The following is a 20,324-nucleotide window of genomic DNA, read 5'->3' as shown; positions in this document are numbered from 1 at the left end:
GCACGGTTCTCGACGCACGGATATTGATGGCAGACTGCAGCACTGCGGGCAGGCCTGGGTGTTTCCCTTCCTTTGTGGGGCTTTGGGGGGTTTCATTGAGGGTGTCATGGGGAGGAGCAGGAAAGGCATTGAATGCTTGTGGTCTTGTGCACAGTGATCAGCTCTCTGTGTTGGGAAATCCCTGTCGATCTGGTCAAACCGCGGTCTCCCGTGGCCTGCTTCGATAGAGCCACGTCTTTGGCCTGCTGCTATTTTATTCTGTGGGACGAGGGACAATGCATCGGATGCTGGCGAACACAGAAAAGTTATACTGGGAAAATTATCGGAAAACATCTGAAGGAGATCAGTTTGCCACTGCAAATGATGAAAAGGTCACATCCCTCTTAAATTATAATTAAAGAACATGGCTGAGTCAGAGAACATATGAATTAATAATATTATCTTATTTTATTGAGATGCATAAAAAGAGTAGCTATGTGGATGAGGTAACTATGTGCTGACTGTTAAACACTGTTATTTGAGAAGAGATGAGAGAAATCCACGATCCAAATAGCTTGCTCAGGCTTACCAGGCTGACATAAAATTTTGGGTTAGAAACAGTTACCATGGATCAAAGGTGAGCTTTATTGCAGCTGAAGAAATAAGATTGAGCAACAAGATGATATAACTAGTTTGAATTCAGCTGCCGCGAAGCAGTGCAAATCGATGTTCACTTCAGAAATCCCAAGTGACGATTCAGAGGCCATGACTGGGTGGTTTTCTCATCTTTTATCGTAAAGATCAGTGAAAACATTCTCTGATCAAAGTTCTTCAGAGATTACAGGCTAGTAATGTAGCTGAGAACTGTGCAGCCAGATAAGGGAGTACAATAAGAAGGAGAAATTTAACTTAAACCTACCTCAAATTCACTTTACTGGACATAACAACTCAAGAAAAAGTTATTGTCAGTCGCTCAAGTTAGTCTTCTGCTTCTGCTGCAGTTGTCGAGTCAATGACTTTTTGACGCACAAATTGCCCTTTCACTCTTGGTCGCTGCTCTGCTAGCTTTTGCCTACTTTGGTACCTAACCTGTCAAAACAAAATTACAGTAAGAAACAGAAGTGCCACATATCTCAAATACAAGTATATTGTGTCCAGTGTTTAGATTAAAGAGAACAATATATACTTGCACGCAAATTTGAAAATGGAATTGGTCTGCAAACACACTCTCAATGTATTAACTGTAGCTTTCCAAAAGAGACTGACAGAAGCTGATAAATAACTTTTACTGCTTAATAAAGAATACAATAAAAAACTGTCGGTTTAATATAATTCATCTTATCGATCTACCGAGATATTAATTAACTATCGATACGATACATATCGAGTTGTACCGAATTATACTGAGTATACCGATACATGAGATAAAAACATAACCAATATATCACTTGTACCGAGCAGTAGTACGATGATGAAAGTTGATTTAATGTACTATGATTGACACATTCTGTTATCATAAGTTGACAACATAATTTGTTAATTATTATTTTGCAACTTAAGATTGCAACTAAGGTAGATTTCTAGGCTCTTCCAAATCCTAATTTTCCATCAAGAACAACTATGATGTCCACTATTAATGTTTGTCTAAGTAAGATATATTTTTTTTCTTTGAAATAAAGAATGAGTTATATTAATGTCTATCATGCTAGATAAGATTATGCAACACTAACATGGTTCTCTTTGAAATTCCACAGTGTTTGAACAATGTAAAACCAAGCTAGAAACATATGCCAGTGTGCAGAGTAACCAATGAAAGCTAGTGCAAAAAGTAAACCAATTACCTTTTTCTCAAAGCATCGGTCTTTTCTTTTTAAACGGAATTTTATTAATGCAGCTTCTCGGGGAGAAAGATGACAATCCAAACCTTTCCTGCCAGAGTTCTGGACACCACTCTCATTTCCACTTTCTATAGCATTAAAGGTGCTTGCAGGAGCTTCTGTTGTTTTGTCGCAATCATTTGTTCCACAATCGTTGTAAATATCTAGGCTAGAGCTGGCACTTTGAATGGCTTGTTCGGAGGGAATGCATGAGGAATCTCCTGGACCCCCTAATTCTGTCTCAGCATGATGTCTAGAGTAGCTGAATTGATGATAATCTTCATGGCCGTGATATTCAAGTTGCTGAGTATTATTCATAATCTGACTTTCGTGGTGAATATATTGTACAGAACTATCCTGAACCATTCTTTTCTCTGAGGAAGTTGAATTGTTTGGATGTAAGAACAGTGGTTGCACAGTAGCACCAAATCTGGTTGACAACCTCTGGTAAGGAATTGCTCCAACAGGTACTGGCAATGACAAAAAGTTATATTGAGGGTGTGAAGCATCATCATGTATCGGATGAGAAGATAAAATGCCACCATCCTCCTTGTTGCTATCAGAAGAAATTTGAAAATAAATGGCAGCTTCAATTGCTTTACTCCGATCAGATGTCAGCATTTCTTTAGAAGATAGGGCATGACATGTTTCACTAAAAGAGCTATTGTATAGGTTGGCACGTTGCTGGGTTTCTTCAACAGATTCCTTGGTGCCAATGCATAAAGAAGTTAAAACTGGCGTTTGAGAAGAATGCTGCATCTTCTTATCACTGTACCTACAAGGCATATTACTCAGAACCTTGTCCTAATAAACTTCGTTGCAGATAACAACGAAATATTATATTAATTCAGATGAAATTTCAGCTGTGTAAAACTTTTTAATGGCATTATCAAGAACGAAGGAGAGATTATGATTTGCAAACACTAACAAAACCAAGAGCAATGGAACTCTACAACTAAAAGTAAGCTGGAGGTTTTCTTGAGAAGATTACCTTGAAAAAGCAGAGGCATTAGAATGGTTCAGTACATGCTTTTCTTTGAACTCCAGATTCACACAGCCATCAAGTTGTGGTCTTCTCAAGGAAAGTTCAAGTAGCTGGGAAGAACCAAAGTCAGATATACATTTTCCATGAGAGCATGTTGAAGCTTCACATGGTATATCTTCCATAGAAGCAGCCCTTTCCATAGATGCAGGAACACATCTTCTGCTAGTTGTTGGCTCAATAAACTCTATCATGTTCTGGAAAGATTCATTTGTAGCATCAGGCTGATGATATGGTTTAGGATCAAAGTCCTCATCCTTTTGCAACCTCACACACTCCTGTTTTTGCTCCTTACATATGGATCTATTACACCAAAAATTCTTATCCTCCCTTTGCTCAGCTAAGATAGTACTTTGAACTGAATGATTTACTTGGACTGTAGGTCCAGAAGTCTTATCTGCAAAAATGTGAAACCTAATCAGCATAAGAAATTATTATTAAGCTCATCATCCCAAAAGGACATGTTGAATAAATAATGGTTGACAACCTCTGGCTTCATGACCTTTATAGTTCTTCAATTGATTTGCCACTATTATTGTACCATCATTGAGCTGCTCTGCTTTTGGTTCAGATTCCCTGTTCTCCTCCACAGATTGAAGAATTTCTATATGCTTTTGCACACTTTTGCTCTGAGCCTCTGGCTTACTGCCAGAACTCTGATAAAACATCAATTAACTATTGTGAGACACCAAAGAAATTAAACAACTCAAATTTTTTTTAAATGTACTTCACAAGAACAATCAACCATTCCTAATAGACACTATCCACTTAATCAGTTAATTGAACATCAAATTTTCAAGTCACATACCTGAGCATCATCCTCATCACTGTTTTCCCCAGTCTTGGATCCATCACCAGCATTGACACTCACATGATTGCTAGCAGCATTATTGTCGGAGGCATTTGTAGCATTATTTGACTACATCAAGAGTATAGTTAGGCAATTTGTCATCAGATGATTCACAAAAATAAATCGATTGGCAGAGTCTATGACTCATTTGATATCATAAGAAAGTATGATGAACCTACACAATGTCTCCTCCAAACATGCTGCCATAAGTTCCGTAGCTCATTCTTCCTCACTGGTTTCACCAGAAAATCTACAGCACCCTTTAGCATGCATTTGAGCACTACACCAATGGAATCTTGAGAAGACATCACTGTAACAGAAAGCACCATTCTAGTGATGTCAAGATGAAGACAACATATACATGACAAGAACTAGTTCTCCTCTAAGCTTCAGAGTCTCCTAAGTTACAAGGTTAAGGAAAAAATATCCACCAAGCCATGCTATGGTGACATTGAGATTCGATTGACTTCGATACCAATATTTTCAATTCTCAAATCAGGCAACTTTACTATATAGTAAGGCATACAGTGATGACTACAAAGCAAGTCATATAAAGATAAATAGCTGACGCAATAAACAAAAAGATCATAGCTTGATGCGAACTTTCAAGGAACTTTCAGTTTGGGGTGATTCAATCCAAAAATACACATGGTTTGTTTGGCGACTTACTGATCACTGGAATGTTCTTGCACTCCTCGGCAGCCATAATCTTGGAGAGGAGCCCAATCCCGGACAGCGAAGGCATCTCCACCTCGGTGAGCACAAGATCGAACTTGTAGCACTTCAACTTCAAGACCGCCCACGCCTTGAGCCCATCCGCGACGGCCGCAACTGCACCCAACAACCGCCAATTTCAACCAACAAAGCGACGAAGCCAACCGATCGGGGGGGAGGAGAGGGGAAATACCGTGGTAGCTGCATTTGCGGAGCAGGGCGGCGACGATGTGCCGGGTGGAGTCGTCGTGCTCGACGAGGAGGACCCGAAGGGATCTCCGGGGCAGGAACCGCTCCCACCGGATCACCTGCCGCTCGGAACTGGGGCCGGCGGCTGCAGTGCTCCCCCTCTCCGGTCCTCCGCCGTCTCCCGGCGCGACCCCCGTCATCTCCCCTTCGTCCCCCCTTGCGCCGGCCTCCATCGTGCCGAAGGGAGAAGAAGAAGAAGAAGAAGAAGAAGAAGGAGGAGGAGGAGGAGGAGGAAGGAAGGAAGGAAGAGGAGGCGATGTAATATTTGGGCTGGGGGGAGAGAACGGAGGAAATCCGTGGCCAAGCTGACTCGAACGGACGTGAGAAATATCTCGTGGCCATGGCGAGTGCGGATCCGGCATTCCACACACACCATACATCATTCTGAACCAACCAAAAACTCCCCATAGACGAGGCTGATGTCAGCGAAACGTCGGCCGATGTAACTCTCCTTCTACGATTGGATGGTAGAGCCCGTTCCACCCTGGTGTCGTGCAGCGGATCGTCAATGGGAGAAATGACGGCCACGTCAGGAAGGTGGAACACGAAATAGGTCATTAAAAGGATCCTACGTGGCAGCGTCGGAGCCACTCCTTCGCTGGCAGTGCTCGCCACCAACCATAGCCACCGCTCTCTCCTCCCCTCTCACCTTCAGATATTTTCATCCCACACTATCTTCTCCTGTGGCTAAAATTACACCAATACCCCTCTCAAATCCTTCTTTTTTTTAATGTTGCTTTAAATTTAATTTTAGCATATATATTACTAATGTTATTTTATATAAATTTTATTCATTAGAAATGATTAACATGATTTTTCTGGGTGAATATTAACACAAGTATGATGTGATAAAATAATTAAGAATAAGTATAATAATTCCAAACCCTGAAAGGATAGATATGTGAAAGAATCCCTCCTTTAATATCTGCCTCATCCCTTGCAATGAGATCTTTGTGGGCTTGCATCATAGCAGGACAACCATTAGTTTTATTGGAGCCAAGGGAGTGCCATGGATGTGTTGGGTCCCACTTCTCCAGGGGATAGAAAGATGTGGGACAATCCAAAGCTTGCATGAGAGAAGCTGGCATTTGCCATTTGGATTTTTTTGTCCCCTGTATTTTTTTCTTGTCCAAGAAAAAGAAATGGTTTAATAGATTTACTTGAATAAAAATAACAAGTGAAGATTGACAAGTCTTAGAAATCAGAAAGACAAAAAGAAGAAGCACTAATCAGAATGACAAATTTCTCAAAAGTAAATTCACACTCAACCTACTCACTCTATCATCACAAAGTCTGAATGATCCTTAACTCAATGGTTTTGATTGCTGGATCTGCCAGTCTTGCTACCAGAATTAACATGAGCTGCATGAGAAGCAGTAGCAGCTGGCTCATCTGCAGTAGCTTCTTCAGCAACAGAAAGCTCCTTCAGTGCCTCATTGTCTGAAATGGTGGATTGCTGTCTCTCCTTCAAAGCTTTCAGGATCAGCATCCTGAGGAAGTTCATCACTTGCACTGCATACATAAGTGCAGTCAAGGGATCTGCCATCTGCCAATAGCTCAACTGTGCATTAGAAGTCTATCACTGGTAAAACAGGCAGTGGTGTGTGACATTGGGTTTGGTATGGATTACCTGAGTCATGTTTGGAGCAAAGACTGTAGCAACATTGTATGCATTCATCTTGTTTTGCTGCTCTTCTTGGACAACATCAGCCATCAAATGGATGGCCCAATCCAGCAGAGCAGCCTCGGTTGGTGGAAGGAGCCCTGCAAGCTTCGCGCAGTCTTCCTCTGTGCGGCACTGCATCACCTGCTCGGGTGGAAGAGAGTCCAACACCCCTGTAGGAAGTTCTCTAAACCATGCCTGCATCAGCATCGGAATGGAGAATTAGACATCATCATGTGCAGTACAATGTCTTCTTGAGGGAGCATTAGTGACTGGATACAAATCAATGAAAACTAGTAGCCACAAAACACCATTAAGAAGGTTGGAATTCTCGATATATTGAACTCACAAGATCGGCAAGTATGAAATATATAGCAAATATCTAAAGTATTTATAAAAATATGAAATAAAATAACTATTTAGAATCGACCATATGATCCCATGTAAAGTTAGTCTTGCTTTAAATAAAGATTTTATTCTAGTTATCATGTCAATAAAGAAAATATTCGTCTTAGGTCAGAGCTTGATACATGGCTGCGAACCGGGCAAAAATGAATAAGATATAACGGGGCAAATCCATCACATCAATAAGAATTGAACCAAAAATATTTTCTGAATGTTTTTAGATACGAAGACTAGTTTTCCTAATCGTAAGCATTTAGGTAGCGTCGACTATAAACAAAGCACACCGACACAATGCATCATATTAGATTTGTTCTCCCCTCTACTCCTAATCCATGTCAAGATTTACTAATTTGGACATCGGATGGACCTTTTAGGGAGGCAAACCCGACATAGATTCTATTGTAGGAGAAGTGATGGGGCTCGATCCCATCTTGGCAGCTACACCATCAGGTATCACCAACCATTTCAGGAGGGGTTTTCATGCTCGACAAGGTCACCAATACTGTATATTAGCAGTAACAAATAAATTATGTATAACATGCTGTATATTATTTGTGTGGCAGGTGTATTTATAATTAAAATTATATCTATATATATATGACATTATTTTAATATGTATGACATTTAGTTGTTAAAATAGATAAGTAGTAGTCAATTTCACCTACATTTTTCTATGAACAAGACAGAGTAAAACAGTTTAGAGGTTAAATTATCTACATGATCCATCAACTTTGGGTGCTTCTCAAACAATCTTGTATATTTTTCAGACCAATCTAAAGACTAGAATTCTATAAAATCAAAGCTAAGGAAGCAAAAACAAGAGTTAATTGTGATTAAAATATATCTTTCCATTAAGTGCAAATAACAATGGCTGATGGAAGGACTTGATTGCAGTAAAGTTATAATTCAAGGACCAATTCAACACAAGCAACAAAAAAAGAAGAACAACTTCAAGCACTAAATTTAAATTATATATATAATTAAGAATAAATTGCTAAAGTTACAAGTAAACTAGTGGCTAAATATTTCACTAGAACATCTTTTTCTCATTCTTTTTTGTCATTGATGGCAAGAAAGAAGAAAGAGATTCCAGTTTTCACCTTGATCAAACCTGCAAGGCAATGCACATCGATCTTCTCAGGCAAAATTCCACTGTTTAGCTGCTCTCTCACATACTCTTCTTGGCTATTCTCCGCAGTGATCCTGAAAACACCTTCTGTCTGTTCCAACACGACAAGGATGAGAGTTCAGACACCAAGAAGCATCACAAAGTTCACATCGTTGCCAGAAGAAGAAGTACCCGAAGACCCCCGAGCTCATACAGTCGTCTCTGCATCAGCAGGAGAATGGTGGGAACACTGTTCCCTCTCGAGTCATAGGAACACTGCATCGATTTAGTAGAAACGCCGAACACGTTTGCACTGTGCAATGATTGGCAGATGAGAAGGTAGAATCTTTGAAAGAAGGGGCAAAAACGTATGAGTACATCCTTGTTCTTCTTAAATTCATGTGCTTTAAGGAAGAATTAGCGTTATTCGTAGTTAATGCCATGGAAGAAGCATCTACAAGCTCGCATTTAGCAGCATATAAGTAGCGATGTCTCAGATAAGGAGGAAGAGAAGAAGTGGGAAGACCTGGCGCTGGGAGCTCTGCGGGGAACCTCCGGCTCGAGCTCGACGGGGAGGCCGAGGAATCCGTGAAACCGGTCGAAGGTGACGTGGGTGACGTGCCGCACGTCGGTGGGCCACCCGATCTCCATCGCGTGGAGACCCTCGTCGCTGCTCCCCTCCTCCGTCTTGCTGTGCCTTCCGGAGCAATGCCAGCGACTAGCTCCTCCTCCTCCTCCTCCTCCTCCTCCTCCGCCTCTCTATTGTGCCGCCGTTACAGCGCCAGATGGAGGGAGATCAGAAGGAAGGGGAAGGACTTGGGTCATCGACAGGTATAATGGGAGGAGACCTGGTGGAGATTGGAATGGGCCAAAAAGGGGATTACAAAAAGGGTTTAGGAGCTGGATCGGACATTGGCTGAATAAAGATTGGATTGTTAGAACATGGGGGAACTCCTCCTCTTTCCCGCCCCAGGAGTGAGATGCAGATTCGGGGGCTGGAGGAGTAGTATTGGCTGGAGTTGCATCGAAGGAAGCGTTTGAGATGGTGGCAGTGGGACGTGGGTATCACAACTCTGTAGTAGTTTACACTTTTCTGTGCCTTTCTCGGCTTGCTGGCTTTGTGTTGGAGGCTTTTGGAGAAGATGAAAGAATCGAAGGAGGGGATTTATACTTCAAACCCACGTTTTAAACCGCGTCAAGACAATGTGCAAGTATATATGAGATAGAGAGAGAGCTATGTTGGGGATTCGTCGAGCGTGGCCAGGAGGAAGCAGCTTGAAGGAGTTGACTTTGGATGAGACGTTATAATAGTATAGAGCTGCCTTTCTGTGTAGGTGTGGTTGTAATTGTGTTATTTTAGGATCAAGGATAAAAGTAAGCAAGTCTGTTGATGCCGTTGGTTTTGTTGGCGTTGGTGCAAACAACTTTGAGCCTGGCCTCGGGATCGACGCGGCTTGATTCGGATCCGAATGACGGGAGATCTTTTTGGGACGACTCCAGGAGACCTCCGTCTACGCACTTGCACACAGGTCGGGTCAGGAGAGCTCGGCCCGACCCCTCCGACGATTAAGTTAGCGAATATTCGCAGAGGGTTTGTTGGTTGTCTTTTTCTCTCTCTCCTCCCTCCCCTCATTTTCTCGGAGTGCGAGGGTTTTTATAGTGAAGGTTACCGTTGCCTGATGTGCCCGCTTGCAGGAAGCAGGATCGTACTCCTGGTTACGTCTGACATCGACGTTGGCGTGGCGTGAAAGATCGAGCCTGAGCAGGATGTTAATGTGCCTCGATTAGCGTTCCGATCCATGTTGATCAAGTGCTGTCAGGTTAACAGGGGCGCGAGGCATCAATCTGGGGCAGCTGACATCAACCCGAGTCTTATCGCCATTATTACCCTCATCAGTTGGCGATGAAGGAAGAAGCCGAGCTTGACTTTTTGGTTTTGATAGTTACTTGCATCAGTGTTCGAACAAGTTTACTATCAGTGTTCGAACAAGTTTACTGAAGACTATGGTTGCGATACTTTCAATTGAAGTGCATGTTAAATTTTATTATACTTACATGTTGTTATTAAAGGATAAGTGAATATACCTATTAGTTTCAATTTTATATGTGTGGATTATAAGCTCAAAAACAAGTGCAAAGGAATATGCCTGAATCAGTGTTTTGGAAGTGCAGTTGCGAGAGTGAGGAGGATGGTGGTGGGTGAGTACAAGAGAACAGTCGAAGAGGAACAAGAAGATGATGATCACAAACAGCCTCGTAATCTAAATCTGGCAAATAAAGCTCATGATTGGTTCCCCCAATTCCCCAAGAATAACTTTTTAAGCTACCAAATTATCGATTCAAATGGCCGAGGTTGACTATTGTTTGATCTCGATAGTGGGCTCAATCTCAATCATAAGCTTTGTTCCCATCACAATTTGGACATCATTGAGGTCTTTGCAATTTAAAGGGAGGAAAGATGATATGGACATTGATGTAACAAAAGAAACTGTCTGCAATAATAAAACCAACGCAAAATCTTCTTGCTTCCCATCACGTATGCAGGTCCATCCATATAATTATAATCACAGAAAATGAATTCTTTATCTGTGCAAACTCAACATCGGTGATTTGATCACTAGCAAAATATACTTGGTATAAACCATATTCACATCCTCATAAGCCGGGGGTCGTAATCATTTTATTCTATAAATCACAGAAAAACTCAAAAACAATATATAAACTGGATGTGGGTCCCAATTGTGACCATGGACGATCCCTCATCAGTGAACTCAGTTCATATATGACCAGCTAGCGGCCTAGTGTCAATCCTCGTTCGGCAAGGAATTCACGAACCCGAGCAGCAGCTTCGGCAGCATCATTAAGGGGAGGATAGCTCCAGCTATCTGAGATCTGAAAATCCAAAGAATGTTTGATGATTTAATTGCAGAACATGAAGCGTAGATAACGAAAAAAACACAATGTAGTTAAAAGAAAAAAGGTTATAGGTAATGGTTTTTTCGACTTCATGTTGTATCAGATCTGATGATGACAATGGTAATGACAATAGTTAAGAGGATTCACTCTACGTGAATAAGTGAATCTCTCAAAAAATTATCATTAACATCATATTAATAAGCAACTTAACTCAAACAAAGGCTTCAAAAGCCCAATCAAGTAATGTTGCATTCCTCTAGAACTGAGCTTCGAATCAACCATGGACATAAACTTCTAGAAGAACCAAAAAAAAAACCCTAAATCATAAGAAACAGAGATGGGCTTACATCCTCTAATCCTGTAAATGGTCGAATCACACCTCGCTCACGAAGAGTCTTGTGAAACACTGAGAATTTCCACTTACAACACTCACTTCCAATCACATAAACTGGTTTCCTGCAATTCACATGAAAAAGGTAAAGATCAGCTCCTTAATCTATAAATTCACATTCTTAATGAATTAGAAGCAACTTTTGACTTATACCCTGTGCTGCAAGCCTCACTGAGCATACTAATCGAGTCCGCAGTAATGACAAATGCGTCAGCCCATGCCAGATGCCCCATGTGTGGATTTGGGTCTTGATATTTCAACGAAGATAATACAAAAATCAAACTTCATATTTGATGCGTACAAAGATTCTCATTATATATATCAAAAGTTACCTTCTCCATCCCAAATATATATCTTTGGATGTTTACTTAGCTCTTGTAATATAATGTCAGAAACCTGTCAACATTAATTAGTGATTTTATTCTAGAGGGGAGCAAGCCAAATGAAGAAGAAAGAACAAATAATCCAATCCTAAACCTTTTTAGGAGTCCTCCTAGAGAAAGAAATTCTAACACTTCCACAACTTGCCAGCACGTTTTGTAGTGAACCTACCAACTGTGTGGCAAGATCTGAACCATATTTGCAGTTCCCTGAAACAATTTAAAATTTAACATGCATCAAAATCCCAAAATCCAAAGAAGATTTACAACAAGAGAAGTCTTGTGTGGAGCATACAAAAGCAAAAGCAACACTAGCAAACATATCAGGCATAATTTCAACTGCTGTAAATCTATATATAACATTTGCCACAAAGCTACTAAGAAGCCACAATAAAGATGATGCTAGTGTCACCAAAGCAAGCCTGTCTAGTACTGGGTGCCCCAGCTGTAACAGTCAACAATGGACCCGTTTGGTAGGATATTGTGGTTGGATACGGCATTGGTTTGAAAAAATTAAGTGTAAGACAGAGCAGAAAACAATCATATTAACATATTATAGCATTTCAAAATTCAAATATACCTTGTTCCTGTCTAGTGAACAGAACCTTAAGGAATGCCTGTGGAATAGGAGTTGAAAGATTGCCATCTGGCACTGCACAAAGGCATGCTAGAGAAAGGGAGCTCAGTGGCAGATGAGAATCAATAGGTGATGAATGCAGTAGAAAGGTGGAAGAGGATAGGGGCCGTAAATCAAGAACATCACAATTTTTTATTGCATGTTTCAGAACTACCAGTTAAGTTGGACTTTTGGAGATGATTGATCTGGAACCTTATCAGTTGAACCTATTATTCTCTCAACTCACAGCATATTACAATTTTATATTTAGTTTTCTTGATGTCAAGTATGGATCAAGGGGACAATAATCTGTAAGTTTATGAAAATAGGCATTGTAGAATTGGTTTGGATCATTGTGTCAATATTATTTTTATTTTTACTTTATATCTTCCCTATTTCTCTTTATTGCCTGTCTATCTACTCTCTTAGAGGAAACAGACTCTACAATTTAGTATTAGAGGATAGTAGAAATGATCTATGTCGGCCTACATCTATGTCAGAATTTCCCCCATTGATGCTCATACATTTTTGAAAAATTCAAATTAAGAGATTGCTACCATGCTTATGAAGGTGCAAAGCAACATGATTTAGTGGCAGCATAGAATTATTTAAGTGATTGCCTTGACAAAGTGGAGAAAAACATCATCATGACACCATGTTTCGATCCACAACATACAGATGAAAGCTTTGCCCAAGCCAGCAGGCAACCAGTAAGGTGTCGTCAATTTCCTATTTACGGAGATATATGAAAAGTCTTTTTTTGAAATGGGTAAATGTCAAAGGTGGAATTTGAGCCCAAGTCCTTGCGATCAAGTATAAACTATCGAGATCTTGAAAAAGACCAGACATTCCAGATGTTAGCCACAATCATGTGAATGGTCATCCAACAAGAAGAGTAACCACATTCGTAGAACCTTGCAGCCTATCACATCAACCCTGACTGTGGAATAAGACAACAAATCACTATTCCACTAGTCACATGACATTGTAACTACAAGAATATGTTAAGCCTACTCTAGCATTGTCATGTCCAACATCTCAAATGCTGACCTTGCCATGCAACCAACAACAACAAGACAGCATCCTTGGACCTTTCCACCCCAGTACAATAGTAGGGAGGGACCAACAAAATGGAAGAAATCAAGGAGCCCGAGCTTGACCTCAAATACCAGCAGAGGAATTATGGTCTGTACTTCAATAACTAATTCTGAATCTGCAAATGCAGCAATATCATCCCCAAAACAATCCCTGAGGAAATGATGGACAGTGGACTTCTCTGTCCACACCTGCCAACAAGATGTCATTGTGTCCAACGACAACGCTAAAACCCTCGGCCAATTCCTACACAAATTCAATGCTATTACCCTGCTAAATAACTGATAGAACTACGCTATATCCTACACCATCAAACTCACTTCAACTTTCAAAGTTTAGTAGTGGTCATTCTTCAAGATGGGTCTTAAAAAAAAGCAGTTCTTCAACCATGTAGGAACTTCAAATGATTCTGAAGTGCCATTAACATCTTTTCACCTACAAAAGAAGGCTTTTGTACAAGCGTTATCAAAATAACAATGTGATTTTGGAAGCCAAGGCACCTTGGTGAAGTACCAAGCCAGATTTTCAACGCTTAAAACCTCAAGAATATTTGAATGGTAATTTATAGGTGGTTTGAAGTCTCATCTATGCACTAAAGTGCCAGTCACCAGTGCACCCGTCCCACTTGAAGCTTTTCTTAACACAAGGGGGCAGAAGAGAGGGATCAACACTACCCATCAACAGTCTACAAAAAAACATAGGCCTATTGTTAGTGGGCCTAGAATGGCAACTACACAATATCAGGGCAACACTACCCATCAACACTACCAAAGCCCTTCTCATGGACTACAGATTCAATTACATTTACTTCTCAACCTACTTCCTACAAGCATCTATAGCAGCTTCAAGACCTACACTATCCCTCAACAGTACGGAGCCAGCTGACGATTAGCTAAGAGAATAAACCTTTCAAGTATCTATGACCATGTGAAGTGGCCTTGGGCATAGGTGCAAGTAACACACCAAGTTGATGGTACTGAACCGAGATGACACAAGGAACAATGAACGCATCATTGATGTGAAAGATGAAGAATATCAAGAGGAAGAGGAACCCCCAACCAAATGGAACTCTCAAAATTCTTATGCATGTCTTAGGTGTGTCCCCTAAATGTAAGATGTGTGTTTTACTATTACTAATATAAACAGCACCTTGTTTCAGTTTTGGAGAAAAGTTTCCAGCATCAATGCCCAGAGACTTAATGATGAAACTTATCACAACCTTTGGAATGATGGTGGGAATGATGACAAGCTTAAATGCCATGGAAAGTGTGTGCTGTGTACTTTCACAAAAGATGCATACTATGGAAACTGTGAAAAGCATTTAGTGAGACTTGCACAAACCTGAAGATGATCTTTAAAGACAGTCCATACAACTACATCCAAGGGAGATGCCTATTACTGAACTTAGTATCCAAACATCTTTTCAGACTGGCCCATTTTCCTACCACCCTCCTATTGCTTAAAACAACCCATCATAGCATTTGAGATGTCCCGAGCAATTCATGAGTAGTGGAAAGATTCAGCCTGTAGCAGTTTTGCAGTCCAGTAGAACAAAAGCTGCCTTTTCGCCTCCATTAAGAGGTTTTTTGGCAAGTATAAATTGGTGGAAATCACTACTGAGAACTCATGAGTACCTAAGATGCTTGAAAATTTTCATATATATTTGTAGTAGTTTCAGCCTATTAATCATAACCACAAGTGCCTACTTCCGGTGCAGGACAAAAATAACAGCTAGCTGACCTATTTAAAGAGTCAAAAAGTTTTCCCCTACCTAGAAAACATCATCATAGGATCCAGATATAGCTGGGAAAAGATCAGGGGAATGTTAGACCATATTAATATCCCTATTATGCAAAAAGCTGAACTAGAAAGGCAAGTTAAGGAGATGCTACACAACAAGTTAATTGCTCCTTCAAGATATCTTTATTCCTCGTGAAGGAAAATGATACTTGGATGTTTCATGCAGATTTTAGGAAGCTTTATGACAGCAATTTGAAAGTGATCTGATCCCTGTCATTGACAAGTTGCTACTCTAAGAATCTCAAACAAGCATAAGGCATAGTCAAAAAACTTAATAACCTTTCAAACTAAAAGAAACAAAAAACTACTGCAAATGAAATGGGTATTACTTGTAGGCCCTCCAATATTAACTACGAGCAATGGCTTCGGAAGAGGGGCTAATTCATCATGCCAGGCAGTTGCAGCAATTCGAAGAGCAGCAGAATCAGCCTGATGTAGTGCTCCTATACTGAGGACCTGAAAATATGAAATGCTAAATATCCAAGCAAGCAAGAAAAAAAATAGAGATTTTTTTTTTTGTGTAATATATGCTCAAGTATTAAATCCATCTTGCATAAAGGTGCCCCGCATAACCACAGAGAAACATACCACATTCCTACCAGGTGGTTCTTTTGGAGTGATACACCATCTAAGAATACGAGGGATCTCCTGCTGCCCATTGGCAGTCAAAGCATAGTAATCATGACGAGGAGTCACCACTAAATCAAACCTGTCAAGGCGTGACCTTGGATGCTGTATCTGAAATAACAAGGATGGCATGGATCAGAATATACAATAGACTGATCTCTTGATATTTTTTTAATCTATGTAAAAGTTCAGACCTGAATGACAAAAACACTTTCTGGTGCTAAACGTTTTATTGAGCTGGCTACTGATATTGTGTCACGACCAGAAGCAACTATCAAGAGTGGTCCTTCCCTGAAAGAAAAAAATTGCTGTAATTGTATGATTCATAATTTAGCTTATATCAGGTCCGACGAAAAAGGCCATAATCATATATATTTCAGCAGTTTTAAGTCAGCCTGCTCAATACCAATCAAATGTAAGCCAAGAGGCTACTACACTACATGTACTGCAATCAAGAATCACCACTGGAAACCTTGTGAATAGAGTTCAATTACTTACTAGCAAGCTATAAACTATTTGCAGTAAGAAACATATGACAGCAAAGGGAACAATGCTATCAATTAAAAATCCAAACTCTAGCATTAAAACGTGATGCACTGCAGATAAAAGAAAGATGGAAAAGGAACCGTCAGTCATTACAATATTTTCTTGCACACTAATCCAATACCAGACTCTTGAACAATTAAAGCTACAAAACTAATGGCCACATATTTCACAAAAGTAAAGAGGATAAGAAACTCAGATCACTTGATGAATATATTAGCAGTCCTGAATCTTGACATCTCCATTAGTTTATAGTATCTACTTCTAGTAGGCTATAATTTCCAGAACAACTAAAATTCTGTCAGAAAAAATGTCACAAGGCCAAAAGGCATCAAACATAAAAAAATTTGAAGGAACAGCATCAAGCATCATTGCTTCCGACAATCATTATTAATATTGTTCTCCATATACAGTATATGCCACACTTAAAAAGATAGATGATGGTCAGTTGCATTCTCATTTTGTCCTCAGCATAAAAACCAAATTCAAAATGCTAATCGACAAAAACTAAGTCAAACTTAAGGTTCGCTGATTGGTCTCCCATACCACCCACTACGAAAAAAAAATTCAGACTAACGATGAACTGTTCAGAGCCTTTTCCACATCTTTTAGTTTTACAAAACCATCTTATACTCATTGATATCCAAGCTCTCTCAGTCAACTTTAACTACACAATTTACAACAACTCTTAACAAAAGGAAATGGTATAACATATGATATACATTAAGAAATCAACAAAATGAAGGCAGAATTTGCAAATTAGAGTACCCTAAAACTGACCATCAATTCGTAGAAGATTTGTTAAAAAAGAAAGAGCTGTTTCAACTGGAACATATAACTCTTACTGCCTTTGGTATTTAGAAGTTAAAACTATCTCTGAACTATATATATATATATATATATATATATATATATATAAAGAGAGAGAGAGAGAGAGAGAGAGAGAGACCTATCATGAAAGCAATGTTCTATGATATAATCTAAAGCAAGGGAAATAAGAATGATGGCTCTAGTTAATACATGCAAGAATTTACAAGTCATCACATATTTGAAACCTTCACCCTAAATAATTATACATACAATAACTTAGAAAGTTCATCATATCTTGTGGATTTATAGCATCAAAGGTAAACATGCCCTTACTTTTCAAAAGTTTCACGAGCTATGGATGCAATCTTCCTGGCATCAGCTTCTAAAATGGATGATAAGCCAACATGTCCACCATTCTGAACAGGAAAAGGGACTAACTTCCTCCCTTGAAGTGACATAACCAATCTTGAATTGCCAAATATCTGTCTGATTAGATTATCCAATACTTTATGGACAGAGACAGGCAGCCACCGAAGCCACTCATTTATGCCCCCTCTTGGTCTTGTAACACGCTATAGATTTGACAAAAATAAAAGAGACAAACAGCCATAAAAATCACAAGAAAGGTCACTGACCAAACATGAGAAGGAAGATATAAAAAGTAAATTCCAAGAAAGTTGTCGACCATATTTAGAGTTTTCCGAAACATATATGCATCTGCATACTATCGTAGATTCAAGTCGAATATCTTCCCATTGATCCAACACTTGAGATTCCTCCCAACAAATTAAGGAAAAGAACCAGTTTCCACAAGTTGGGGACAAAAAAAAGGATCCCAAAACGATTAATGTTTCGTATCTTGATATTCCAACAACTAGATCTCATTTATATTTAAGTGTCAAGTAATTCCTGGAGAAGTATAAAGTTTTATGCATCAAGAGAACAAGAAATATATATTTTTACTGCAAAAAATTCAATCTAAGTGCTTTGAAGTTATGTTACCAGCCGGTCACCAGAGAACCACAGACATATCCAACAATCAACCAAAGCGTCCCCCTCTTAATTCCACGCCCACAAAACAAGAACATCCAGAACTTAAATCATATGATCGAGGTAATTAGTATTGCAACTGTTGCTTCCACAAGATTGTCATAAATTACAAAAAGAACGCATCAAGTTTGTCATGAAATCAACTCTAAAAACAAAGAAAAAAAAGTTACTAAAATCGTACGTGTATCGAGTACTTGTCCGACAGCCCAAGCGCGCGAACCAAGCCCAAACTCTGATTCTCTGACCCGGCGGACCCGTTACCGATCACCACTGCCCGTCTTATGACATTAACTCCGCCTTCGAAGATCTCAGGCATCCCCATCAAGCCACTCGGCGGCTCCGGAAGCCTGATCGGCCTCATAGCGGAAGTCAATAACCTAATCGCCCAATTCCTCCAGTAAGGACCAACTGGAGCACATGCCACGGGATGACCAACTCCGCCGGCTGCCGAGATGAGCAAGGGTTCTACGGATTTGGGGGCGGAGGAAAACCCTTGCGACGGGGGAAGATGGGGAGTTCGGCGCTCTCTCCGATTCTTCTCGGCCTTGTGTATCAAGCAATATGGTTTGTGCGCTACCTGCAATATCCGATCCGATTGAGAACAGGCTCTGCTTTTAACTAATATTATTTGATCCGATAAGGGACCGAAGCGGGTTCAATAACTGGTCCAGCTTGAAATGATCCGACAAAGTCCGAGAATAATAATTCTGAAATTTAGAGTAAAATATAATGATTTTGTGGACACAAAACAAAGCAGAAATAAAATGAAATTTAATCAAATCAACATTATTCATGTAAATATTAGGATTGACAATCAAATAAGTTATTTTCTAAAAAATACCTACACAAATTTGTGATAATATTTCTCAACGAGATCATGATTCATAATTTGCATGGATCATACTGTTTTAATTCTTACCCATGATTTTTATGGTAACTCAACTAATAGAGTAGTTAAGTAAGGATTAACCATGAAGATATAGTAAATAATTTTGATTGTGAAAGTGTCATATATCATAAAGTTATATATATATATATATATATATATATATATATATATATATATATATATATAAATCTAAGTTTGAGAAATTTTTTAATAATACCCCAACTTCAAAAAAAATTCGTACAACGTCATTTTTTTTAATATCATTTTGTTTCTATTGACCATCACCCTTCGTTTTAATTTTTGACATTGACTCCATCGTTAAGTTTAACGAGGTCGAGGGACTTGATCAAAAATAGGGATGATTAACAGTTGAAAACAACAATAGTCCATCATAGATAAAGGTAAAATTAAATACGTGAGACGATTGATATTTAATACGTGAAATCTCACCTTTATTATTTATTATTTGAAAAAAAATAAAAATTACAAATAGATTTGCAAGGCAAATTGTCTTTGATCATATCAAGTGTAGCCCCCGAGAGGCCATCTTGCTAGCATCTCAGCCTTGAACAAGCAGTCTCTCTCTCTCTCTCTTTCTCTCTCTCTCTCTCTCTCTAGGAACCAGCTCACCTTGCTGCTGCTAGCTATCATTGTCGAGTGTGTGTAACCCAACATAACCCCAACACGAAGATATGAAATCCTCATTCTTCCATGAAGTGAGGGCTCACATCTCAGATACGTGAGAAGGCCACTCTCCTTTGCAAGTGCAAGAAAAATAATCCTCATGCTAATTATTATGTTCACGGAAACTCAGTAGCAATAGTTTCAGTTGCCACCACCTTCAACTCTGAAGCAAGCCAACGAGCTCGATGACGATTACTGTGACACCATGTGGATGCAAACATCGATGGCCGACATGGACGTTAACACACCGAGCCATGCATATCAAATTACGTATGGATGTCTTAGGTAAATAGATAACACTGATAATAAACAACACTTGTATATTATTCATAGTCCATATGATTCAAGCTTAGCTCAATAATCGTGAACAAGCTGTCATTAATCGGCACAATAGTCAAGTATGGGACAGCATCAGTTCCAATCATCTACGAAGAATGGCAGTCTTTTAGCATTATTTTGCCTTGCATGAAGTGCTACTTCTTCCAAAACAGGCCTGTGAGATTCGTGATAGCTTAGAAGAGAGTATCATTAGGTGACTACATGCCTATAAGAGAGGTGGCAGCAGAGCCCTTGTTACAGCTTACCTGCAGAAGCCGACGGCTGCCGCGAAGCAGCGGCGTGCCGTGGCCACTGTTG

At 39.7% G+C, this 20,324-nt stretch overlaps 3 protein-coding genes across 5 annotated transcripts; all 3 read right to left on the bottom strand.

Moving 5' to 3' along the window:
* Positions 1 to 749: 749 nt before the first annotated feature.
* LOC103976161 (two-component response regulator-like APRR3) lies at positions 750 to 4,982 on the bottom strand. Of its 3 annotated transcripts, none has more exons than XM_009391365.3 (8): positions 4,656 to 4,982; positions 4,418 to 4,579; positions 3,928 to 4,058; positions 3,707 to 3,817; positions 3,386 to 3,554; positions 2,848 to 3,295; positions 1,821 to 2,631; positions 750 to 1,068 (listed from the first exon to the last, which is right to left on the bottom strand). In XM_009391365.3, exons 1-8 carry the CDS (start codon positions 4,882 to 4,884, stop codon positions 958 to 960), a joined length of 2,172 nt encoding a protein of 723 aa, XP_009389640.2. In that variant the 5' UTR covers positions 4,885 to 4,982; the 3' UTR covers positions 750 to 957. The 3 variants fall into 3 exon arrangements, with proteins under 3 accessions (XP_009389640.2, XP_009389641.2, XP_009389642.2); XM_009391366.3 differs by having other exon boundaries at positions 1,821 to 2,625; XM_009391367.3 differs by having other exon boundaries at positions 3,401 to 3,554.
* Positions 4,983 to 5,862: 880 nt separating this feature from the next.
* On the bottom strand, positions 5,863 to 9,072 carry LOC103976163 (rho GTPase-activating protein 1-like). The gene is made up of 5 exons (XM_009391368.3): positions 8,414 to 9,072; positions 8,080 to 8,200; positions 7,880 to 7,999; positions 6,342 to 6,572; positions 5,863 to 6,257 (listed from the first exon to the last, which is right to left on the bottom strand). The coding sequence occupies exons 1-5, from the start codon at positions 8,536 to 8,538 to the stop codon at positions 6,021 to 6,023; spliced, it is 834 nt and encodes a 277-aa protein (XP_009389643.2). The 5' UTR covers positions 8,539 to 9,072; the 3' UTR covers positions 5,863 to 6,020.
* A 1,354-nt stretch (positions 9,073 to 10,426) lies between these two features.
* On the bottom strand, positions 10,427 to 18,697 carry LOC135598947 (mitochondrial fission protein ELM1-like). Its single transcript, XM_065093471.1, has 10 exons — positions 18,297 to 18,697; positions 17,399 to 17,637; positions 15,907 to 16,003; positions 15,674 to 15,823; positions 15,415 to 15,541; positions 11,672 to 11,784; positions 11,527 to 11,590; positions 11,348 to 11,441; positions 11,151 to 11,259; positions 10,427 to 10,779 (listed from the first exon to the last, which is right to left on the bottom strand). Exons 1-10 carry the CDS (start codon positions 18,474 to 18,476, stop codon positions 10,678 to 10,680), a joined length of 1,275 nt encoding a protein of 424 aa, XP_064949543.1. The 5' UTR covers positions 18,477 to 18,697; the 3' UTR covers positions 10,427 to 10,677.
* Between the last annotated feature and the right edge of the window lie 1,627 nt (positions 18,698 to 20,324).

Source organism: Musa acuminata, chromosome BXJ1-2 (assembly GCF_036884655.1).
Source record: "Musa acuminata AAA Group cultivar baxijiao chromosome BXJ1-2, Cavendish_Baxijiao_AAA, whole genome shotgun sequence".
Lineage (NCBI taxonomy): Eukaryota > Viridiplantae > Streptophyta > Magnoliopsida > Zingiberales > Musaceae > Musa > Musa acuminata.
This window is presented reverse-complemented; position numbering and strand designations above follow the sequence as displayed.